This window comes from Phacochoerus africanus, chromosome 7 (assembly GCF_016906955.1).
Source record: "Phacochoerus africanus isolate WHEZ1 chromosome 7, ROS_Pafr_v1, whole genome shotgun sequence".
Taxonomy (NCBI): domain Eukaryota; kingdom Metazoa; phylum Chordata; class Mammalia; order Artiodactyla; family Suidae; genus Phacochoerus; species Phacochoerus africanus.
Genome location: NC_062550.1, coordinates 15,783,403 through 15,802,937, shown reverse-complemented (window position 1 = coordinate 15,802,937; position 19,535 = coordinate 15,783,403). Strand labels below are relative to the sequence as shown.

General features: G+C 50.0%; 1 protein-coding gene across 1 annotated transcript in view; it reads left to right on the top strand.

Moving 5' to 3' along the window:
• Window positions 1–2,668: 2,668 nt before the first annotated feature.
• RFX4 (regulatory factor X4) overlaps window positions 2,669–19,535 on the top strand; it is a 170,251-nt gene continuing 153,384 nt past the window's right edge. Inside the window, exon 1 of the mRNA XM_047786475.1 lies at window positions 2,669–3,131. Within this exon, the coding sequence (XP_047642431.1) occupies window positions 3,089–3,131 (43 nt within the window). The 5' untranslated portion in view covers window positions 2,669–3,088. The remainder of the gene's footprint in view (window positions 3,132–19,535) is intronic.

Below are 19,535 nucleotides of genomic sequence, written 5' to 3'. Positions count from 1 at the left end.
ACAGCAGATAGAACTATTTTAAAGCTCAAATATTACCTTCTCAGAGAGGCTCTCCTTTCGTCCCACCCCCTACATAGCACTCATCATCAGACATCCTCTGCCATCTAATTATGTATTTTATAAATTATCTATCTCACCTCACACCAACATAAACGGCAAGAGAGCAGGAATTTTTTTTAGTCGATTTTGTTCACTGCTGTATCCTCAGCTCCTAGAATAGTGCTAGGCACATAGTAGGTTCACAAGAAAAACTTACTAAGGAATGAATAAGTGCTTATATTTGTTTTTTTTTAAGTTCCTAGGTGCTGCTGCACTGTCATGTCTCAGAAACAGTACCCTCCCAGGTTAGACAGCACACCAGCAGGGACTGGTTGCACCCAGCCCAGCCTGCCTTCTGAACTGAGCAGGGCAGGCAGCCCATGAGTTCTTTCTCCTCACCCCTCCCTTCAAGCCTGGTCCACCACAACCAACCCCATTTCGTGTGTATAATAATTAAATTAAGAATAATAGCAACAGCCGTAATAATAGCCTCATCCACCCTCTGAGACCATCCGGCCCCTGGCATCCCTCAAGGGTTTTCCTGGGACCTGAAGAACTTCGGGCAGGGGCGGCTCTCCACTCTGAGGACGTGCTGCTTGCAACCACCAGATTGCACCTGGTCAGGCTCCCCGCCAAGTCTTTTACCCGCCCGATGGGTCCGTGGAGCTGGCTGATGTAGGCTCTTTATCATTCACCCCATTTTGCTGAGGGAGAAACGGAGGCTTTCAAAGGAGGGCCTGGCCGCTGGGCTCTTCTGACTTGGAGTTCCGCGGTTTCTGCCACCATGAACATCGTGACCGCGTGCAGGGATCAGCACCGTCACCTTTGGGTAGCTCCATACTCCGTTTCCCTTCGCCAACCTTCTCGGCCAGAAAGAACGTGCCTTGTGCTGCTCTGGGCTCTGAGCAAAGGCTGTGAACAAAGTTCCTGCAGAAACAAATCAAAATGGTCAGTCACGGCCACTCCAAGGAGGCGACACTTAGCTGAGGCCAGGGCGATGGGGAGGAACCTGTCACGCAGGGACGAGGTGGGAGGGGGCAGGAGGTGGAGTGCCAAGTAGAGAGAACAACTACCCAGCTCCTCTTACCTCACTACCCGTTTCATCATACCCCCACTTCCAGAGGGGATGTCTCTACCCCATTTTACAGATGAGGAAGCTGAGGCCCATAGGCGTTTACCGAACCGGGAATCGAACCCAGCGCTCGGAAATGCGCCAAGCCCGAGCTCAGTCCAGCCGTGTTCCGCGCCCCCTCCTTTCTCCTGCACCGTGACCTTAACTCGGCACGTGCTGGCCCCTCGCCAACCCCCCAACATGGTCGCGCTTAGCCCTGCCTGGGGAGGGCAGAGTGGGGGGCTCTAGGAGGGACCGCGGAAGCCGCGCCCAGCTGGGGGTCCCGGGTTAGAGACCCCCTCGCTCTGCGTTAGGGACCCGCCCCGCCCCTTCCGCGGCCCGGCCGCCGCTGCCTCTGTCCATGGTCAAAGCACCCGGGTAATCCGCCTTTCTCTTCCGCCCGCCGAGCCCCATTCATATTCTAATCACAGCGCGGCCGGCCCGCGAACGGCCACTTTATCGGGGCCCGCGGAGGCACAGCCTGCCCCCCCCCCACTTCCACTTCCAGACCCCCAGCTCCTCGCCCTCCTCTTTCTGCACTTTACACTCCGCCGAGGAGGGGGTCCCTGGGAAAACCGCGTCCCCAGCCCGGCGCGGGGCTTCTCACAAACTTCGCGGCCGGCTGGGGGCGAGGGCGGGGAGGGGGGGGGCGGGGTGGGGAGGAGGGAGGAAGGGACAGAGGCAGACAGACTGACAGACAGAGTTACGGGAAGAGGCGGGGGCTGCCAGAGAGACCCAGGGGGATAGAGACACAGAGGGGCAGAGACAAAGAGATGCGGGGGCAGGGGTTAGACAGAGACACAGGCAGCCCAAACGGAGAAAGAGAGGGACCCAGGGGATGAGGGGAGAACAGAGTGGGACAGAGACGGGGAGGCAGCCAGAGGGGGAGCGAGAGGCAGGGGAAGGAGAGAGACACCGGGAAGGAGACAGATAAACCCAGAAGAAGACAGAAAGTTCTGGAGGAGATGAGCCAGCCCCTCACACCCTCCCTGCCAAGCGGTCTTCTCGCCGCCCAGGTTGCGGGATGGGTCTTGGGGCTGCAGTTCCCCGTCCCCCCTTCAGATCTTTCCACGCTTCCACGCGAGTCTGCGGATCCGCGCGGAAGGGAGTCAAGGCTTACCTCATCCCCCGGGCTCCCCCTCAAAATCTAGCCCGGGACCAAACTTGGGGAGGGGGCACAAGAGGAGAGGCAAAGGCGTGGGGCCCACTCGTGGCCGTGTAGGCAACTCCCCAGGCTCCTCGGAGTCCCCTGCCCCCCAGGCCTGCGCCGGGCCCGACCGGATGGGGGGGGAGGGCTCGGGAGGGGGGAGGGGGCCACATCTAAGCCAATTTTGATTTCGCCTATAATGAGTGCCGGGCGAAGGCTGGAGAAGGCCTCTGGAACTTTAAATAAGAAAAACGTTGCTAATGCTATAATAGAAGGGGGAAGTCGGAGGGCTGGGATTGCGTCGCTCTGAGCCCCCCTTTTCGGAGGCGGCTTTTCTTATTCAAAACAGGCCCACAATGGGCTTCACAGTGCGCCTCGCCACGGCCCCATCTGACGAGCGGCCATTCATCAGGCCGGCTGGCCTATCAATGACATTGCTCCCATCGGGGCTCCTATAAAATGATGCTTTTTCCCATGAAACATCCGCAAACATTTTGACGGGTTTGGCTTTGCCCGGCTGGATTACTGAGGGTCCCCTTGCTCGCTGGCTCTTTCTCTCTCCCCCTTCTCTGAACTCTCTCCCTTCTCTCTCTCTCTCTCTCTCCTTTTCTTCTTTCTCTTCTCTCCTTTCTCTTTCTTCCTTTTTCTTTCCTCCTTTACCCTTTTGCCCTTGCACTCTCTGCGTTTCTCTCCTTCTCCCCCCCCTCCCCTCCTCCTTGGGCAGCCGTAGCACAGGGGATCCCCAAACATCAGGACTTTTGGGGGGCGCCTGTGCTGTCCATGGGAAGAGCATGCATTGTGGGTTACTGGAGGAACCCGACATGGATTCCACAGGTTAGTCCTACTGGTGGGGGTTGGGGGGAGACATGGGAGGGAAAAAAGAGGTAGAAAGGGAACTTCAGAAAGAGTCGCAAAAAGTTCAGAAGGGTCACCCTGACAGTGGAACCCCAGGAAATAACGGAGTGTGCAGAAGTTTTCAATCCCATGCGATGTGCGATATGTGGAAGCGGATGCGTGGAAGTGTGTGTGTGTGTGTGTCTAAGCGTGTGACTGTGTGTGTAAATGTGTGTGTGCGCGCGCGCTGAGGAGCGCACTTTCGCTTACCCTGGACACAAAGTTACGTAAAGATTCGCTGGCTCGCGGCGAGCTCGAGGTGCCACTTGCAGAAACTTTGCGAGCCGACCGCCCCCTCCCAGGCCCGGCTCCTCCCCCGGTTTGGGGGCCCCGGGATAGCGGTGCGCTCGGATGCTGGCGGCTAGGGCCAGGAAGCCGAGCGGAACGCCCCGGAGGCGGGGGAGGGCAACGGCTTCGCACAGCGCCTGGGAGGTGGGGACCGAGGCTCCTCCGACTGGTGGAGATGCGCAGCTGGAGGGAGTGGCGGCGGCGAGCCCGGTGGTCCTGGGGAATTCGCGCCCGGTTGGGAGGAGGGGAGCCTTGGGCCGTCCGAGGCGGGGTGTAGCCTCCCTGTCCGGAAGGGGCACCCGACGATGCGCTCCGCTCGGGGACGGTAACTCTGCTGGAGGGAGAGCGGGACACTGCGTGGCCGGCGAGGCCTGGCGTTTGGGTCTGCAAACTGCTCGGCACTTGGGGGCTGTGGGCGGCAGGTTTGGGGGGCGCGGCGGTCCCTAACCACGGAGAAGGAACACCAAGGGATTTCTTACAACGAATAAGCCCAGTGTCTCGGTTCTTTCTCCAGCAGAGCCTTCTCCACCTCCCCGTTCTAGCACCTTTGAAGAGCCGCTAAACTTCTAGATCAGAGTTATACTCCCTCTGCCCCTTCTAGGTGGAAGAATTTCTCTGGAAATTCACCTCCTTCCCCGGTCGCAGTCTCCCAACCGGTGCACTCCTATTGGGCTTGGCTGCAGCCTCGGGGTTTCCTGGGGAGAGGCAGAAACCCGGCAGTGAGTGCAGCGGAGGCAAGAGCTTGACGCGCTGCTTTGGAGGATGCTTAAGAGCATCCGCTGCTGGACTACGCAGCGCGGAGCAACAAGTGCCTTCCAGCCTCTGCCATCCCATAACACGAGCATCTCTTTCCTGAGCAAATAAACGCACAACACATAATGGTACCTTCACCTCTACCTCGAGGCAGGCTGGAAATGGATGAGGGGTAGGTGTAGGGGTCAGGGGGCATCGACCCAGATGGTCTTTCTTCTGTCCCTGCAGATTTCCAGCCCCTCCTGGCTTCTGCTGAGGCCCTGGTGGCCAAGACATCCACCCTCTCTGGCCTGGGGTAGCTTTGATTTTCCAGGGTAGGGGTCTATCTCTGATCCCAAGACCCAAGTCCCTCTCCATTGAGCTCCCCCGAGTGGGTGTGGGTCCCCTGGGAGTGAGGAAAGGCTGAGCCTGGAAGTCCTCCCTACTCTACGCGATGACAATCGAAGGCAAGGGGAGAGAGAGGCGTCGCCTGTGGCGTGCTGGGCTGTGGACTGTGCAGAGGGCTCTGCTGGAATCCTCTCCATTGGCGGTAAAGCCGGCACCCAGAGAGGGGAAAGAGCCCCACTATGCCAAGCGTTCCTGCCACTACGCACCTCATGAGCACCCCTTTAGAGGTGACTATCTTTTAACAAAATTAAACCCATGTTTGCATTATCTGCAGTTTTTGCAAGGGAGCCGCGTAGGGACTTGGAGTCTCAGCGCCGGGTGCCAGCTATGGCCCAGCTGGGGATTTTAGCCGCCCCTCCATACGACTGGAGCTTCTCTGTGCGTTCTGGGGAGAGCTTTGGGGCTGTGGAAACGTCCTGTTTTCCGTCCTCTAGTTGGTGGTCATGGAGTCACCTGGTCACTTTTACTTACTGCAAACACCCCCAGCGGGTTCTGAAATCTCCCCCCCACACACACCTCCCCCCTCTCCTTTTCGAAAATCTAAGACATCCCCAGATCACCATCCTGAACTCAAAACGTTCTGGGCAACGGCAGCATGAAGAAATGCCATGGAACGCACCAAGTGACATTTCACTCCGGCTTGCAAAACCGACGACAAGGAGAAGTGCAGCTTGGCGCGGTCCAGTCCAGGACCTTCCCTCACCTTACTTCCAGAGAACTTAAAATCCAATTAGCTTTTCTTTGGAGAGTCCCTTGTTATGTAAAGGTCCCTTCTCCCGGGATTGCTGAGACCAGCACTCCTTGGAGCAGTTGCCTTCCGGTCCTTTTACAGCAGATTTGCGTGCAAACCTACGGCAGAACCACGAAGATGAGATGATGCTGATGCTCATGATGGTGATGGTTTCATTCGAAAAGGCTGGAACAGTGGATTCGCAGCAAGGGCTGGGGCGAAGTCAGGAGCGCCCAGGGTCGGAGAGGCCGGCGGGCCAGGCCTCCGTCCTCTACTCTTAAAAGGAAAATCTCCGTAAAGTGCCTCCGACCGGGAGGACAGTTTTGCAGGGGCCGAGGCTCCAGCGGTCTGTCTGGGGCCACTTCAGCGTGACCTGCGGAAACGTGCCTCTTTGTGCCGCGTACCGAGCCGGTAACATAGTCCTCGAGTTTTTCCCAGATACTCAACAAGTGTGGGGCCAAGACAATGGCCCCGTCGGAGGAGGCCGGGGAGCCGGCGCGCTGCCGAGCGCGACGAGGCAGGAGCCCCTCTCCCGGGAGCCCCTCGGCGCGGCGGAGCTCGGGGAGGCGGCCAAAGCCGCAGGCGCGCGCGTGGGGCCGTCCACACGCCGTCCGGCGGGTGCGGCTTTGCCGTTGCGTCCCTCCCGGCTCGCGCCGCAGCCCCGCGCCGCGCAAAAGCCTGTGCGGAGCCCCGTGTGGCCCGCGGCGCCTACGTGTTTACGGCCGTGCGTCCACTCCCGGCTGCCCTGCCCAGGCGAGCATTGCTCAGTTCCTCGAGGTACCTGGAAATTCGAGAACGAGGGGGGAAAGTAGGTAGAATTTTAGGCCGCGGAGAACTGGCGCGAAGTGGGCCAGGTTGGTCGCCTACGCAACAGAAGCGTCGTTTCTTGTTAAACGGGATGGCGCCTTAGACAGGGGCACTGCGGAGCCCGACCTGGAAACTTCTGCCTCCACCCATTTTCCGCCCCGATCTCCAAAATCTGGAGCGGCCAAGGTACCCCGAGAGCCAGATTTGAGCCCCCCAGGCCACGACGGCGGGAAGGCACTCGGGTCTCCAGGCCCTTGGCTCAGCACAAGGCCCGCCCTGGCTCTGTGGGCCCGCAGGTGGGGATATTCAGTGGTTTTGGCGTGGGGCCGGCGGGGCAGAGAGCGCCCGGGTGGGAAGAGGCCACGGGCCTCCTCCATCCTCTCCCAGGCGCGGGTCTAGGAAAGGAGCCGCCTTCTCCGGCCGGGGGACCCGGACCGCCCGCTCGGGGAGCAAGTGAACTGGGCTCTGAACGTTGCCTCCGCGCCCAAATAAGACTGTCTCGCCCTCCCTGGACGTGTGTGTGTGTGTGTGTGGCCGGTGAAGGGGGCATGCTCGCCCCACCTTCACCACCTGCCTAGCACCTGCATCTGGCTTTGGCATCAGGGTCAAGTAAGAGCCGCGTGGTCCCCAGTCCCCAGGCCGGGAGGCAGCAGTGCTAGCCCCGCACGCGACTTGGTGTGGCGGCGCAGGACAGAGCTCTTTCCCTCTGCTGTAGGACGTGGAGACCCGGAAAAGTTTGCAGGGGCCGCCGGGCGGCTAGGCCCCGGGATTTCCATAGCTGAGCCCACCCCCCTCCCCAGCGCGTCGCCATGGAGACTGCTGGAAGTTGGTGGTGGAAAACAGACTCAGCGCAAAGCAAAATATTATGAGTGCAGTTGGGGTGACTTCGGGGGGGGGGGCAGGGGACCGGAGGGCATGAGCGCGAGCCAGAGGCAGAGGCCGACAACAAAAGGCCGAGTGCGAGGAGGAGAGGGGCGTTTGCACGGGGCCTCCCCGCCGCTGTGTGAGAGCTGGACCGTCCTGCTTCCCAGAGGCGCCGAGGTCTCTAATTTCTCTCCAGCAGCTACACCTTTTCTCAGCCCGCCTGTGCGCCCGCCCTCCCTCCCACCCCTCCTCCTCCGAGTTCTCTTCCAGCCTCCCTCCCGGTCCGAGGTTAGGCGCCAGCTGGGCAGTGCGCCCGCCTCCCCCACGAGCCACAGGCTCACCAACGTGAAAGGTTCTGGCTTTTCTTCCCCACGACCCGTGGGTCGCTCAAGATGAATTTCTCAGCGCCCCCCGCCCCCTTCTCAAACTGGATCTGAAAGGGTAAGGGGTTAGGATAAGGCGGGAAAGAGAAGAGAAGGAGGTGCCTGGCCAGAAATCCTGGAAGGGGTGGGGGTGGGTGATGAAGAGGCGATCGCTTGGATTTTTATCCCCCCTCCTTTGTACAGTGAGAAAAGCTCTGAGTTATAACTCCGACTCGGCCCGTTGCGATGTTACTTTAGGTAAATCTAGCCTTTCCCAGATTAAATTGCTTGTAAAATGAAGGGCTAGAGAGCTCACAGGCTGGGATTCTCTGACTAGTTAAACGTGTCCCTCTTTACCATAGAGCCCAGAAAATATAATGTGGACTGGTTACCACTCTCTGCCCAATCAGTGAATCTCTTCCCAAACTAATAATATCCTAAAACATTTTTACAAGTCATTGAGGATTTTAAGGCTCAAGAACGTTGGGTAACGCCTCATTGAAGGCCTAGAGTTGCCTTTCTCCATTACACCTGAGGTGCATTCCCTGCGGCACTAGCTGGTAAGGGGCTGTGCCCAGCGTTTCGGAAATGCCTCTGGATGATGAAGCGTGTATTCCAGCCTTTCACACGTGCTTGAGAGGAAAACACAAGGACACATGTGGTGAGATGTTGCCATTAAAAGAAAACCAGCCTCTCCCCTCCACTGTTCCGGCTTTTAGGAAGAGGTGAGTCTTCAGCTCCCCTTCCTGGTGATCATTTCAGCGGGAGTCCTTCCCTGCTCCCCAGACTCTAGTTGTCTCAGCTGTAAATGAATGGATGTAAAGATTGGGCCGAGAGGTTACGACTCATTTACATGCCTGCGTCTGTGTCTGTGAGATCTGCCTGGTACTTTGTTGATCAAGTAGTTTATCACACATCCATCCTCACAAGTGCTCTGCAAGAGAGGCCTTATCGTGACCTGCATCAGGCACTGGGTTTCTCTTCCGTTGCCAGGACTGTTAAGAACACGATTCTAATTCCAGTTGATATTTTTGTTTGCCTCGGTGTCTGTGCAAAACAAAAAACAAAACCAAACTGAAACAAAAAGGCTGAAAAGATGTAGACTGGGGACATCACAAGTTGGGACGCTGGACAGTCAGGTCATCACTTGCATCGGCCCTGCCTGACCTGCTGTACAGGTGACATGGGAGACCCCTCGGCCGCCCCTCTAGGGCTCCACACTCTCTGCAGGATGGAAAAGGTGGAGGAAGTCTTTCATTGCTTTTATCCCTTCCACTCTATTTGAGATATCTTTGCAATTTTATTAAGGTTAGGGGAGAGAATAACAAAGACAGATGATTTGGAGGTGTCAGTTAAAAGCAAAAAAAAAAAAAAATTACTTTGACTGAATGTATTGGAGTTTTATTCAGTCTCACTCACTGAGCGCCTGTGGCAGACCCTGCTGTCAAAATGGTTTCACGAGGGAGGGCGTGGCCATGTTGAGAGTGGTGAATCCTACAAGGGACAGAAAAATAATCTCCTTGGGCCTAGAGGAAATTAAGGATGCCCTCTCTTATCGGGTCCCGGCTACGTGGCAACCCCATAACAAGCACTTTTCAGTGCATTTGCCACTTAGGTCTGCCCGAACTTCTGCGTTGTCCCTTTTTAGGATGAAAGAGGGTCTGGAACTTGCCTGGGGTCACAACTTGGACCTGGCAGAGCCAGATTGGAGGCCAGGCTGGGAGAGCCTGTTCCCTTACTCCACCCAGCCTGCTTCACGTGGACCCAGGTAGAGTTCCAGCTGGGCAGAGCTTGGTGATGATGCTGGCTGCCGGGTGGATCTGAATCCCACTTAATGAGAAGGGAAAGGTATAAATGAGAGTGGAGGATCAAGGAAGGTTGGGTCTTTGAGCTCTGGAAAAAACCTCTCTGAAGGAGTCATATGATTCTGTATTTGAAGAGGATTTGAAATCATGGCAGTGAGGGGAGGCAGTGCATCATAATGGTTGAGGATAGACTTTGGACAAATGTCAGCTTGCTTCATTCATTCAAGAATACTGTGTGTCTTCTCTGTGCCCTGCATTCTACTAAATGCTGGGCTTAAAAATGCCATCCTCTGGAGCCTAAATTTTAGATAGACAAGCAAGTAAACACAGAAACAGAAATTGCCAGGGAGTGATACATGCTATGAAGAGAAAACACTGGATTAATGACGATAGACCATAGTGACGGGGAGGTTGCTTTTTTTCACAAGGTGCCTTTCTGCCCCACCAAGCTGTGAGTCTTTGGTCTGGACACTTGTATCGCTGAGTCTCAACTTTCTTTTGGAACTGATAGAATGATCTGATAGGGCTGTCGTGAGTGTGCAACATGGAAGTGGTAGTAGACAACATATATTCAATACTTACTGTGTGTCTTCACTTTGCTAAACGTTTTCCTTTACATGCATTATCTAGGTAATGCTCCCAACAACCCTGTAAAGAAGGAACTGTTTTCATTCACACTTTAAATGAGGAAACCAATAGGCTAAAGACAAAAAAAATGTTTCTGATCTCTGTAAGTTGGCTGGTGAGACATACCTTGACTGCACGGGAAGCAAAACCCGTCTTAATTGTGTATGTCAAATTTTCCTGAGGCAGGATGCAAATGATCTGTTTAATCTGTATAAATCAATATATTTGTATTTTTAAAGCTAATGTCTGTCAAATGCCTTTCATGTGCCAGGCATGTACTAAGCAATTTGAATTCTTTATTAGTTGTATTTTAAAATATATGTTAGGGGTACTGTTATTATCCATCCCATTTTATGCAGTGGGAAATTGAAGTGGATAAAGGATATCTTTGAAGGGGTGAGTGGCCTAACCTGCAGCAATCTACACTCTTAGTCACTAGGCTACCCTGTGTTTCTCTCTCTTTGTGTGTGTGTGTGTGTGTGCGTATGACGGAGAGGTTTGTGTTGGAAAGGATGTCCAGTAAAGCATACATCGTTTTTACCAAAAGCATTTTCTCCATATAAGAAAGTGTTAGGAGAGTCCTTTACACGGTGGAGACAAAACTTTATTATTGGCAAAAATAGGGACATAATGGGACATATCTTTACCGTGGGTGTGAAACGCACTGCAGTTTTCTTGGGGTTCATCTGAAGTTTAGTTACCATTCTCTTTGTCTCTGAGAGTGTGCAGGCTTCATTCATGCTCACATACAGACACACCTCAGCCAGAATAAGCTAGTGAGGCAGGAGCTATTATGTGCTGTGATTATATATGTAGCCTTTAGGTAATTTAATAAGCCATGTATTGCAGCTAGAAGTCATTCACAGAGATGTTAACCTATGACTTCAGGTGGATGTGGGTGTAACTTCATGAAAAGAACCTGGGCTTTGCCACCGGCCAGATCAAGCTCGGTCACTTGCTAGCTGTGGGACCCAGGGCAAATGAGCAAACTTCTCTAACTTCCTTCTTTGTGAAAACATCCACTCTTTACTTTCTAGGGTCCTTAAGAGGACATATGGGGGGAGTTGTTGCATGAAATAGGTGAAGGGGATTAAGAAATACGAACTCTAGTTATAAAATAAGTAGGTCACAGGGCTGTAATATACTGTATAAGGAATACAGTCAATAATACTATAATAATTTTGTGTCGTGACAGATGGTTACTGGACTTGTGGTTATCACGTGGTAATGTATTTGTCAGATTACTATGTTGTATTCTCAAGAGTAACATAATATTGTATGTGAACTGTATTTCAGTAAAAAGAAAAAGAGGCTATCATGAGATTGTATACTTTAAGCCTGGCTCCTAGAAATTGCTCAGTCAATAGCAGATTTTGGGGGGGCGGGTGGCCCGTGCTTGCAGCATATCAAAGTTCCCAGGCTATGAGTCAAATCAGAGCTGCACCTGCTAGCCACAGCCACAACCACAGTCACAGCAATGGGGGACCTGAGCCATGTTTGTACCTACACCACAGCTCTCGGCACCCCCGGATCCTTAACCCACGGAGTGAGGCCAGGGATGGAACCTGCATCCTCATGGATGCTAGTCTGGTTCATAACCTGTTGGGCCACAATGGGAACTCCCAGCAGATCTTATTATTTTTAAAAATAGGAGTTCCCATTGTGGTTCAGTGGGTTAAGAATCTGACTAGTATCCATGAGGATGCAGATTCGATCCCTGGCCTTAACCCTCAGCGGGTTAAGGATCTGGGCATAGGCCCAAGATGTGGCTCGGTCTGGCATGGCTGTAGCTGTGGCTAGGCTGGCAGCTGCAGCTCCGATTTGACTCCTAGCCTGGGAACTGCCACGGGTGCGGCCCTAAAGAGAAAAAAATAATTATATGGTCTTCCTGTGCTAAACCCTACTAGGGAAAAGGGGTGGAGAAATCTGAGTAAAATTTAGACTGTTTCAGCATATCTAGATGTTTTCTGTACCCTGTAGACAAAGCCTCAGTTCTAATGTCAAGATAAATCATTATAATCTAAAAGGCATTCGTGTCATTTTCATTTCTCTACTTTTCCCATGAACAAGGGCATTTTCCTGCTCCTGTTTGCCATGGCTGAACCCTCGTGTTTTCCCAGTTTGTCAAAGGATGTGGAAAATGTGTCTCTGTAGAGGGAACACCTGCTGACAGGGATTTGAATCCCGGAAGAGAGTTCCATCGAGCTCTCGGAGAAGGCACACACTGCACACCTCTGATGGGGCCCCTGCACAATCCTGATGCCTGCCTAGAGGGCCACATTCTTCATCCACCCCATCCCCACCCCGCAGACTTGGAGCCATCACTCTTCTGAAGACTAAACCATTTTACATCTGATTTTCAGGAAGTGGAAACCTTCTGCTTTGAGCCTTTCTCTGAAATTTGTTTTAGCAGGAAACTTGTTTAGTTCTTTGGCCTTTTGTGTATGTGTGTGTCTTTTTAGGGCCGCACCTGTGGCACATGGAGGTTCCCAGGCAGGGGGTCTAATCGGAGCTGCAGCTGCCGACCTACACCACAGCTCACAGCAATGCTGGATCCTTACCCACTGAGTGAGGCCAGGGATCGAACCTGTATCCTCATAGATGCTAGTCAGATTCGTTTCTGCTGAGCCACGACCGGAACTCCTTCCTTGGCCTTTCTTGTGTATTTTTCTGATGTGAGGAGAAAATGTCCATTGGTTTTCTCTCTCTCTTTATAATTTGATTTTATCTACAATGTGATTTTTTTTGAGTTTTTGAAATAGTAACAGCTTTCTTTGAGAGAGAGAAAACTCATAAAAAGTACAAAAGAATGAAATTCTGCCTCTATGTTTTCAGCCAACTATGATCCTAATTAAGGCAAGTAGGACGGGATTAACTTGTGCAGGTAGATCGCATGGCTTCTGTTGTCAGAGCTGATGCTCAGAGCAGAATTTCTTTAAAAAATGTTTATAGTTTACACTTTTGTGGTTGGTTAATCCTCAATAAAACATAAATGCATATAATCTGGCTCTGAGCAATCAATAATTATTAGTAGACAGGTGAACCTGGATGTGTTGGGTTTGTTTTGTTGTGATTTCTTTGCTTTAATTTAAAGGGATGATAAGAAAGCCTGTGAAGAGCCTGCAACCCAGTGAAGGTTAGTTAGCAGTTAATGTCCTGTGTGTTTTCTGAGTACCCAGTTGTGCTAATGGCCGGCATTGTTTAGATGCAGCCTAGGTGAGATTGATGAATATAGCAGATTTTTATTTAATCGGAAGGGAGAATTACTATTTCACAAGCCGCGATCCCCTGAATCTAACATGTTGGAGAGAATGCACTATCAGTCAATACGCGTGAACTACTCCTGAGCTAGATTTTGAACTATCATTTGAATAAGCTAAAGAGTGATTAGTGATTGCTAATTACACTGCCAGTAACTAGTTTTTGAGGTATGAATGCGTTTCATGAGGAAACTTATGTCAACCCATTTGTTTTGAATCTTGTGACTGCTCTGAAATCATTTATGCTAATATTAGACTTTTGAAGAAGGAAGTGTTTCTTTGAATGTTATAATTATAGAATTTATATAATTTTTTAAAATGAGCATGAGTGATTTTTGAGTGCCACATCACCTTTCCTGAATGATTAGTCTAAATTTGGGGTGTAATGTGTTTATAATTTGTGTACTGATTCTAAATGCTTATGGCTAGGTCAGATTTCTATTGAAGTTATTAGAGTTTTAGAAAGTTCCAGAATTGGGCCCATGGCATAAACTCAAACCTATTTATTTATTTATTGTCTTTTGATGGCCACACCTGTGTTACATGGAGGTTCCCAGGCTAGGGGTCTAATTGGAGCTATAGCTGCCAGCCTACACCACAGCCACAGCAACACAGAATCCGAGCCTCGTCTGCGACCTATACCACAGCTAACGGCAACACCGGATCCTCAACCCACTGAGCGAGGCCAGGGATCGAACCTGCAACCTCATGGTTCCTAGTCGGATTCGCTTCCACTGCGCCACGACGGGAACTCCTCAAACCTATTTATGATGGAATCGATTGGTTCCTTTACACATTTTGCCATGTTTTCTTTGTGGTGTTTCATTCCGCTGCTGATAATCAATCAAGAGTGGGGAAGAATTAGGGCGTCTCTGCAGTTCTTTGTTCTACTAAAAAGAAAATCAACTAATTTCACATCATCCTTATTTGACTACTAAAAAAAGCTAAAATTTTGTTCCTAGGAATTTTATTTCTTTTACTTGATGACTTCTGTTACAAAAGCACAATAGTTTCTCCATAAAGCATCATTCAACGTCATAAGCAATAAACACCATTGGCTGAGAAAGCCCCTGGAGTTTACAAGGAAAAAAGATTCCGCAGGCCTTGAGGCCTTCAGTTAAAATCTTAGAACTTTTGACCACCAGAAGGAAGGTTTCCAAAGTGTTGAGCCGTTGTTGTGAGAGGGCTTTTGGTCTCCATGAACTCTTATTTTCCACGCAGTGGGCAGAGTTTTTGAGGTTGCTGTGATTTGGGTAGGGGACCTTTTCAGAGATGCCAGGATTTTAGGGGGAAAAACAAACAAACCAACAAACCACAGCTTTTCTTCTACTCAAGGCTCTGTTTTAAAGTTTGGAAACTATGCTGTGATTAGAAGGATGAATTGGCCCGTCCCCCCCACCCCACCCCGGGTGCGCAGGGCAGGGCATCCTTCTGTGCTACCTCACAGGAGCCGGCTTTGCTGCGCACCCAGACCTGGTCCTGCTGCCCCAGGCGTGAGCCTCGCACAGAGGCTGGCTGAGCCCTGAGCTCACCTGGGGAGCCCCGCAGGGCAGAGGGGTCCAGAGCAGTCCAAGTGATAAGGAACCTAAAAAAAGGATTCACTGTGGGTGTGTGTTTCATTCAAAGTTTTTCTTGGTATTGAGAGAAATTTTTAAAAGAAGAAGAAGAAAAAAAAACATCAAAGCCTTTAATGGTAGACGGTATCTGGAGACTATATATTGATACATAGATTGTTTTTGAGAAGGAAAGAATGAAGGAAAGGGGAAAAAGAGACGAAGGGAGGAAAGAAGAGATGGAGGGAGGGTGGGAGAAAAGGAGGAAACTGCATTGAAATCATTTTTTTTTGTAATTGACACAGGCTGACTTAATGAGTTATTTTCAGAGTCATGAGTTCCTTTTTTAGTCAAGTGATTCCCTTTTGGAAATTCGGTGGCAGATTACTAACATTTGCAATCTTTTCCAGCCCCTGTGCTAAATGCTTATGCATGTTTATTCATTTAATTCTCTTACCCAACGTATGGTATCATTTTCCCCATCTTAGGGAGGAGGAACCTGAGGTTCAGAGAGCCTTAGGTAACATGTCCAGGCCACATGGCTGCTATCAAATGAGGATCTGAACACAGATATTCTGATTTCAAGGCCAGGCTGCCTCCTCTCCTCCTAAAACTTAGAGCTAGAAGACCTTGGAGCGGTCTGTTCCAGCTCCTCTACTACATAAAGAAGTTCAGTACTGAGTTCCCACTGTGGCTCAGTGGTTAATGAACCTAACTGGCATCCATGAGGACACAGGTCAATCCCTGGCCTCCCTTAGTGGTTAAGGATCCGGCATTGCCTTGAGCTGTGGTGTAGGTCACAGATGTCCCTCGATCCTGTGTTGCCATGGCCCTGGCATAGGCTGGTGGCTACAGCTCCGATCGGACCCCTAGCCTGGGAAACTCCATATTGCCATGGGTGCATATGGAAAAAGACAAAAAAAAAAAGTTCAGGGGGTCAGGTCACCATAATCCTGGGGGAGACAGCAGCTCGTACCGCACCTCTCTGGAGCATAGAGTTATGGGTGTCAGTGGGCTTCTGGCTGCCATGGGCACCTTGGTATGACTTTGGCAGCAGGCTGCTGACTAAGGGACACCCCGCCAGTGCTTCTTCCTTTGGGGATGCCTTCATGCCCTGCATTCCTTTCACCTCAAATGGTTCTTGGAGCTTCTGCATTCCACCTGGTACCACTGCTGGGGAAATGTCCCCACCTGCCAGTTCCCTGGCAAATTTGACATTTTACATATTCTGGGATTCATATCTATTTACTTATAGGCATGATTTTCCTTATAACAGGTTCAACATAAGAACCTTGGCTGTTAAAAAAAATAGCAACTTCCATTGCATAGCTTGTTATAATTTGCAATCACTGATGCAAATCCTTAATAGCAGGGAGTTTGCAGTCCCTAGGACAATCATTAACAGCTCTGGTTCTGGAATCCCACAGGCTTGGTGAGAATCAGCTTTGTCATGGACTAGATGTATGAACTCAGCAAGTCACATGACTTCTCTGAGCCTCAGTTTGCTTGTCAGTAAAGTGGGGCCATGCACAGTACCCACCTTGTAAGATATCATTGAAGATTAAATTGACTAAAGCATATAAAGGGGTCCACTCAGGGTCTTGGCACATTGGAAAAGCTCAATAAACAGAAGGTGTTTCAAGCCCTTACTTCTCCTTGGGTCCCCCTAGAAGCTTCCAAGACCCACCTTCTCCCCACAGTCCCTTTGTCCCCCCACCTCAGTCAACTGCACAGGACAAGAAAACATTTTATATAACATTTTCACTGTGTTCAGTCTTTTCAGTTCATGACCTCAGAAGCCTATGATCTAGCCTGTGATCCTTCCATCTTTTACTTAGTGAAACTGCTGCCCCGTAGGATTCAGTCATGTGCACTGTTTGTACAGCAGGAGTATCCAAACTGAGGGTTGTTACGACCCCAAAGCTGGTCTTGCTTTCCCTAAACTAGGCCATCTCCACACCAGTTAGAAAATGCGGTTATAAGAAGGGCCTGGTGGCTTCCCTTTCAAAGTTCTTTCTGACTGTCTTAACCTTGCCTCGTGGTCTAAAGTGGGTCTAAAGTGCACATACTTCCCATCCTCGTTTTATGTGTTTGCTTGATGTTTCTTCCTTCTTCCTTCTCACAATTTCCACGTGTGTCATTATTATCTGCGCTTAGCACGGTGCACAGCACCTGCCAGAGTGTCTTGCACGAGTCAGTGCTCCATTAGTGTTTACTTAAGATATAAATCAATCCCCCCTTCATATTTTGAGGAATGCTGCATCTCTTTGCTTGCTTTCTAGGAAGCCTAGCTCAAGGCTCCATGCAAGCAGGTACTTGATAGATGAACTGCAGATGAACCAACACTCTCGAGCCCCTCTGAGGTGCCAGGCATGGTGCTGGTGCTTTGTTCACTCATTTCTTTCCCTTCCTCCTCTCCTTTCTCCTCATTGATCTGCTCTTCTGTGCCAAGTGCCATCTTAAGTATGGGGAATAAGGTGCAGTCGGCTCTTAAGGAGCTTATATTATTTCTCCTAATCCTCATAATAACCTCATGGGGTGGATTTTTTTACTGTAGGAAGGAAATTGAGGCTCATGAGGTTAAGTAATTTGTCCAGGGTTGCAGAGTTACTTAGTCCCTTGGATAAGCTTCGAGTTAGTGTCCTCCTGACTTCCAAGGCTATGCACCACGAGATCCAAGAATCAAACAGAAAAAGTGATAATAGGAAGAGACTAAAGAGCAATGCCTGGGAGGTGGGCATTATCTAAGAATTATAATAGCTAAGACTTACAGTAGTGCTTCTCATGTAAACACCCCATGCCTTATTCATTTAATTCTCATCCGGACTCCATGGTGTGGTATTATTACCACTCCCATTTTGCAGATAAAGAACCCTGAGGCTTTTTTTTCACGTGCCTGCTGGCCATTTGCGTGTCTTCTTCGGAGCAATGTCTACTTAGGTCTTCTGCCCAATTTTCAACTGGGTTGTTTGTTTTTTGGTTGTTGTTGTTGAGTTGTATGAGTTGTTTGTTTATTTTGGAGATTAAGCCCTTGGCAGTTGCATGTTTGCAACTATTGTCTCTCATTCCATAGCGGGAGGGGGAGGGAGTGGGATGGACTGGGGGTTTGGGGTTTGTAGATGCAAACTATTACTTTTAGAATGGGTAAGCCATGAGGTCCTACTCTATAGCACAGGGAACTATATCCAGTCTCTTGGGATAGAACATGATGGAAGATAATATGAGAAAAAGAATGTACATATATGTATGACTGGGTCACTTTGCTGTACAGCAGAAATTGACACAATATTGTAAATCAACTATACTTTAATAAAAAACAAACAAACCCTGAGGCTCAAGGAAGTTGAATTTCTCACCCAAGATCATACAGCAAGGAAATCAGACTTGAACCTGGCAGCTGAGCTCCACAGTCTGTATCCTTAACTACTATGCTGTTATTCAAGCAAACCAAAAAAGTGCCTCAGTCATAAACAGGTGCCTGGAACTCACAGTGGTTCCATGTAGCTAGAACTTGCTCTGTGCTGGGCACTGTGCTGTAAATACTTTCCATGCATCTGTTCCCTGAAATCTCATACCACTAAGATGAGGTAGGCAGGTTATTACCCACGTTTACACAAGGGGATACTAAGAATTTGCCTAAAGTCATTCAACTAATAAGTACTAAGGCAGAATTCAGACCATTTGTCTGTAGCTGGTTCCTTACTTTTCCTTTCTCCTGTGTGCTCCTCAGGAAATAATCCAAAAGAAAGAAAAAATAAACCGCACCACGTTGTCCGTTAAAATACTGTTAAAAATAGGAGCATTAGCTCAATGGAACACTGAGCATGCATTAAACAATGATGGACGTGAGGACTGTAGCATGATAGGATAAGAGGGGTTACCGTTCACTTGTGTCCACATAAGGACGTGAGGCTGGGGAGGAGCGCAGAAAAAAGACAAGGAAGTTCACCTGTTGGTGGGGGGGGATTGTGGGTTAGTATGTTTCTCTTTTCAACGTTAAAAATAAAATTCCTCTGATGGATTAACTCAGGAAAGAAAAGAAGTGCTTTGTCTAAAAGAAGGAAGTCTTTGTCGTTTATGTCAAAAGCGAGCGCTGGTTTGAAGTCTCTTTGACTCTGGCAGCCAGGAGTGCCTGACTCCTGAGGTTTCAGGGTAATCCACACCCCCTGACGGAGGAGGTGAGAAGAAATGCGGAAGAGGGAAAAAGCAAACAAACAAAAACCTAGAAAAGGCAGTGATGTCAAGGATTGGAAATATCAGGGCACAGTGAGTAGATTTGACTGCAACGATCTCTTACAGATTTGTCTATATTTTAATGATATTGTGATAATAGAAATAGAAACAAATGAAAAGTCTGCTGACATTGGGTAGGGTAGGCGTGCTCCCACCCCACCCCAGAAGTGGAGGGGAAATGAAATTTGTACAAACCGGTTTTGTAGTTATGTACCCCAACTCTGGTGTTCCCAGGGGTATTTTCAGAGCAGACCTGCTTTTATGTTGAATTTGTCTTCGACAGGAGATGGCACTGAACACCTTAGCTTTAATATTCTCTAGTCTCTGGAGACCTGGGGAGTTCATGATCTGTGAAACACTGGCATAGGTGCACCCTCGGGGTTCCCTTGCTAATTCTTGTATATTGCAAATGATAACACCTTAATTAATCTCTTTGCCCACTTTAGAGTTTCCCATATTGAGGTTTCCTAAAGAAAGAAGGGGCAGTAATGTTATGCAGCACGTAGTGTGCGTTCAGTATTACTTTAGACACAGCTTTGTACCACAATGAGACTTGAAGGCATGTGTGATTATGGGTTTTAGAGTAGAAGTTAATGCTTAGGTTTAGTCAGATTCCGATCCTGGCTCAGCTGCTTGCTGCATGTGTGATCTTGGCCAAGTCATTGCTATGACGAT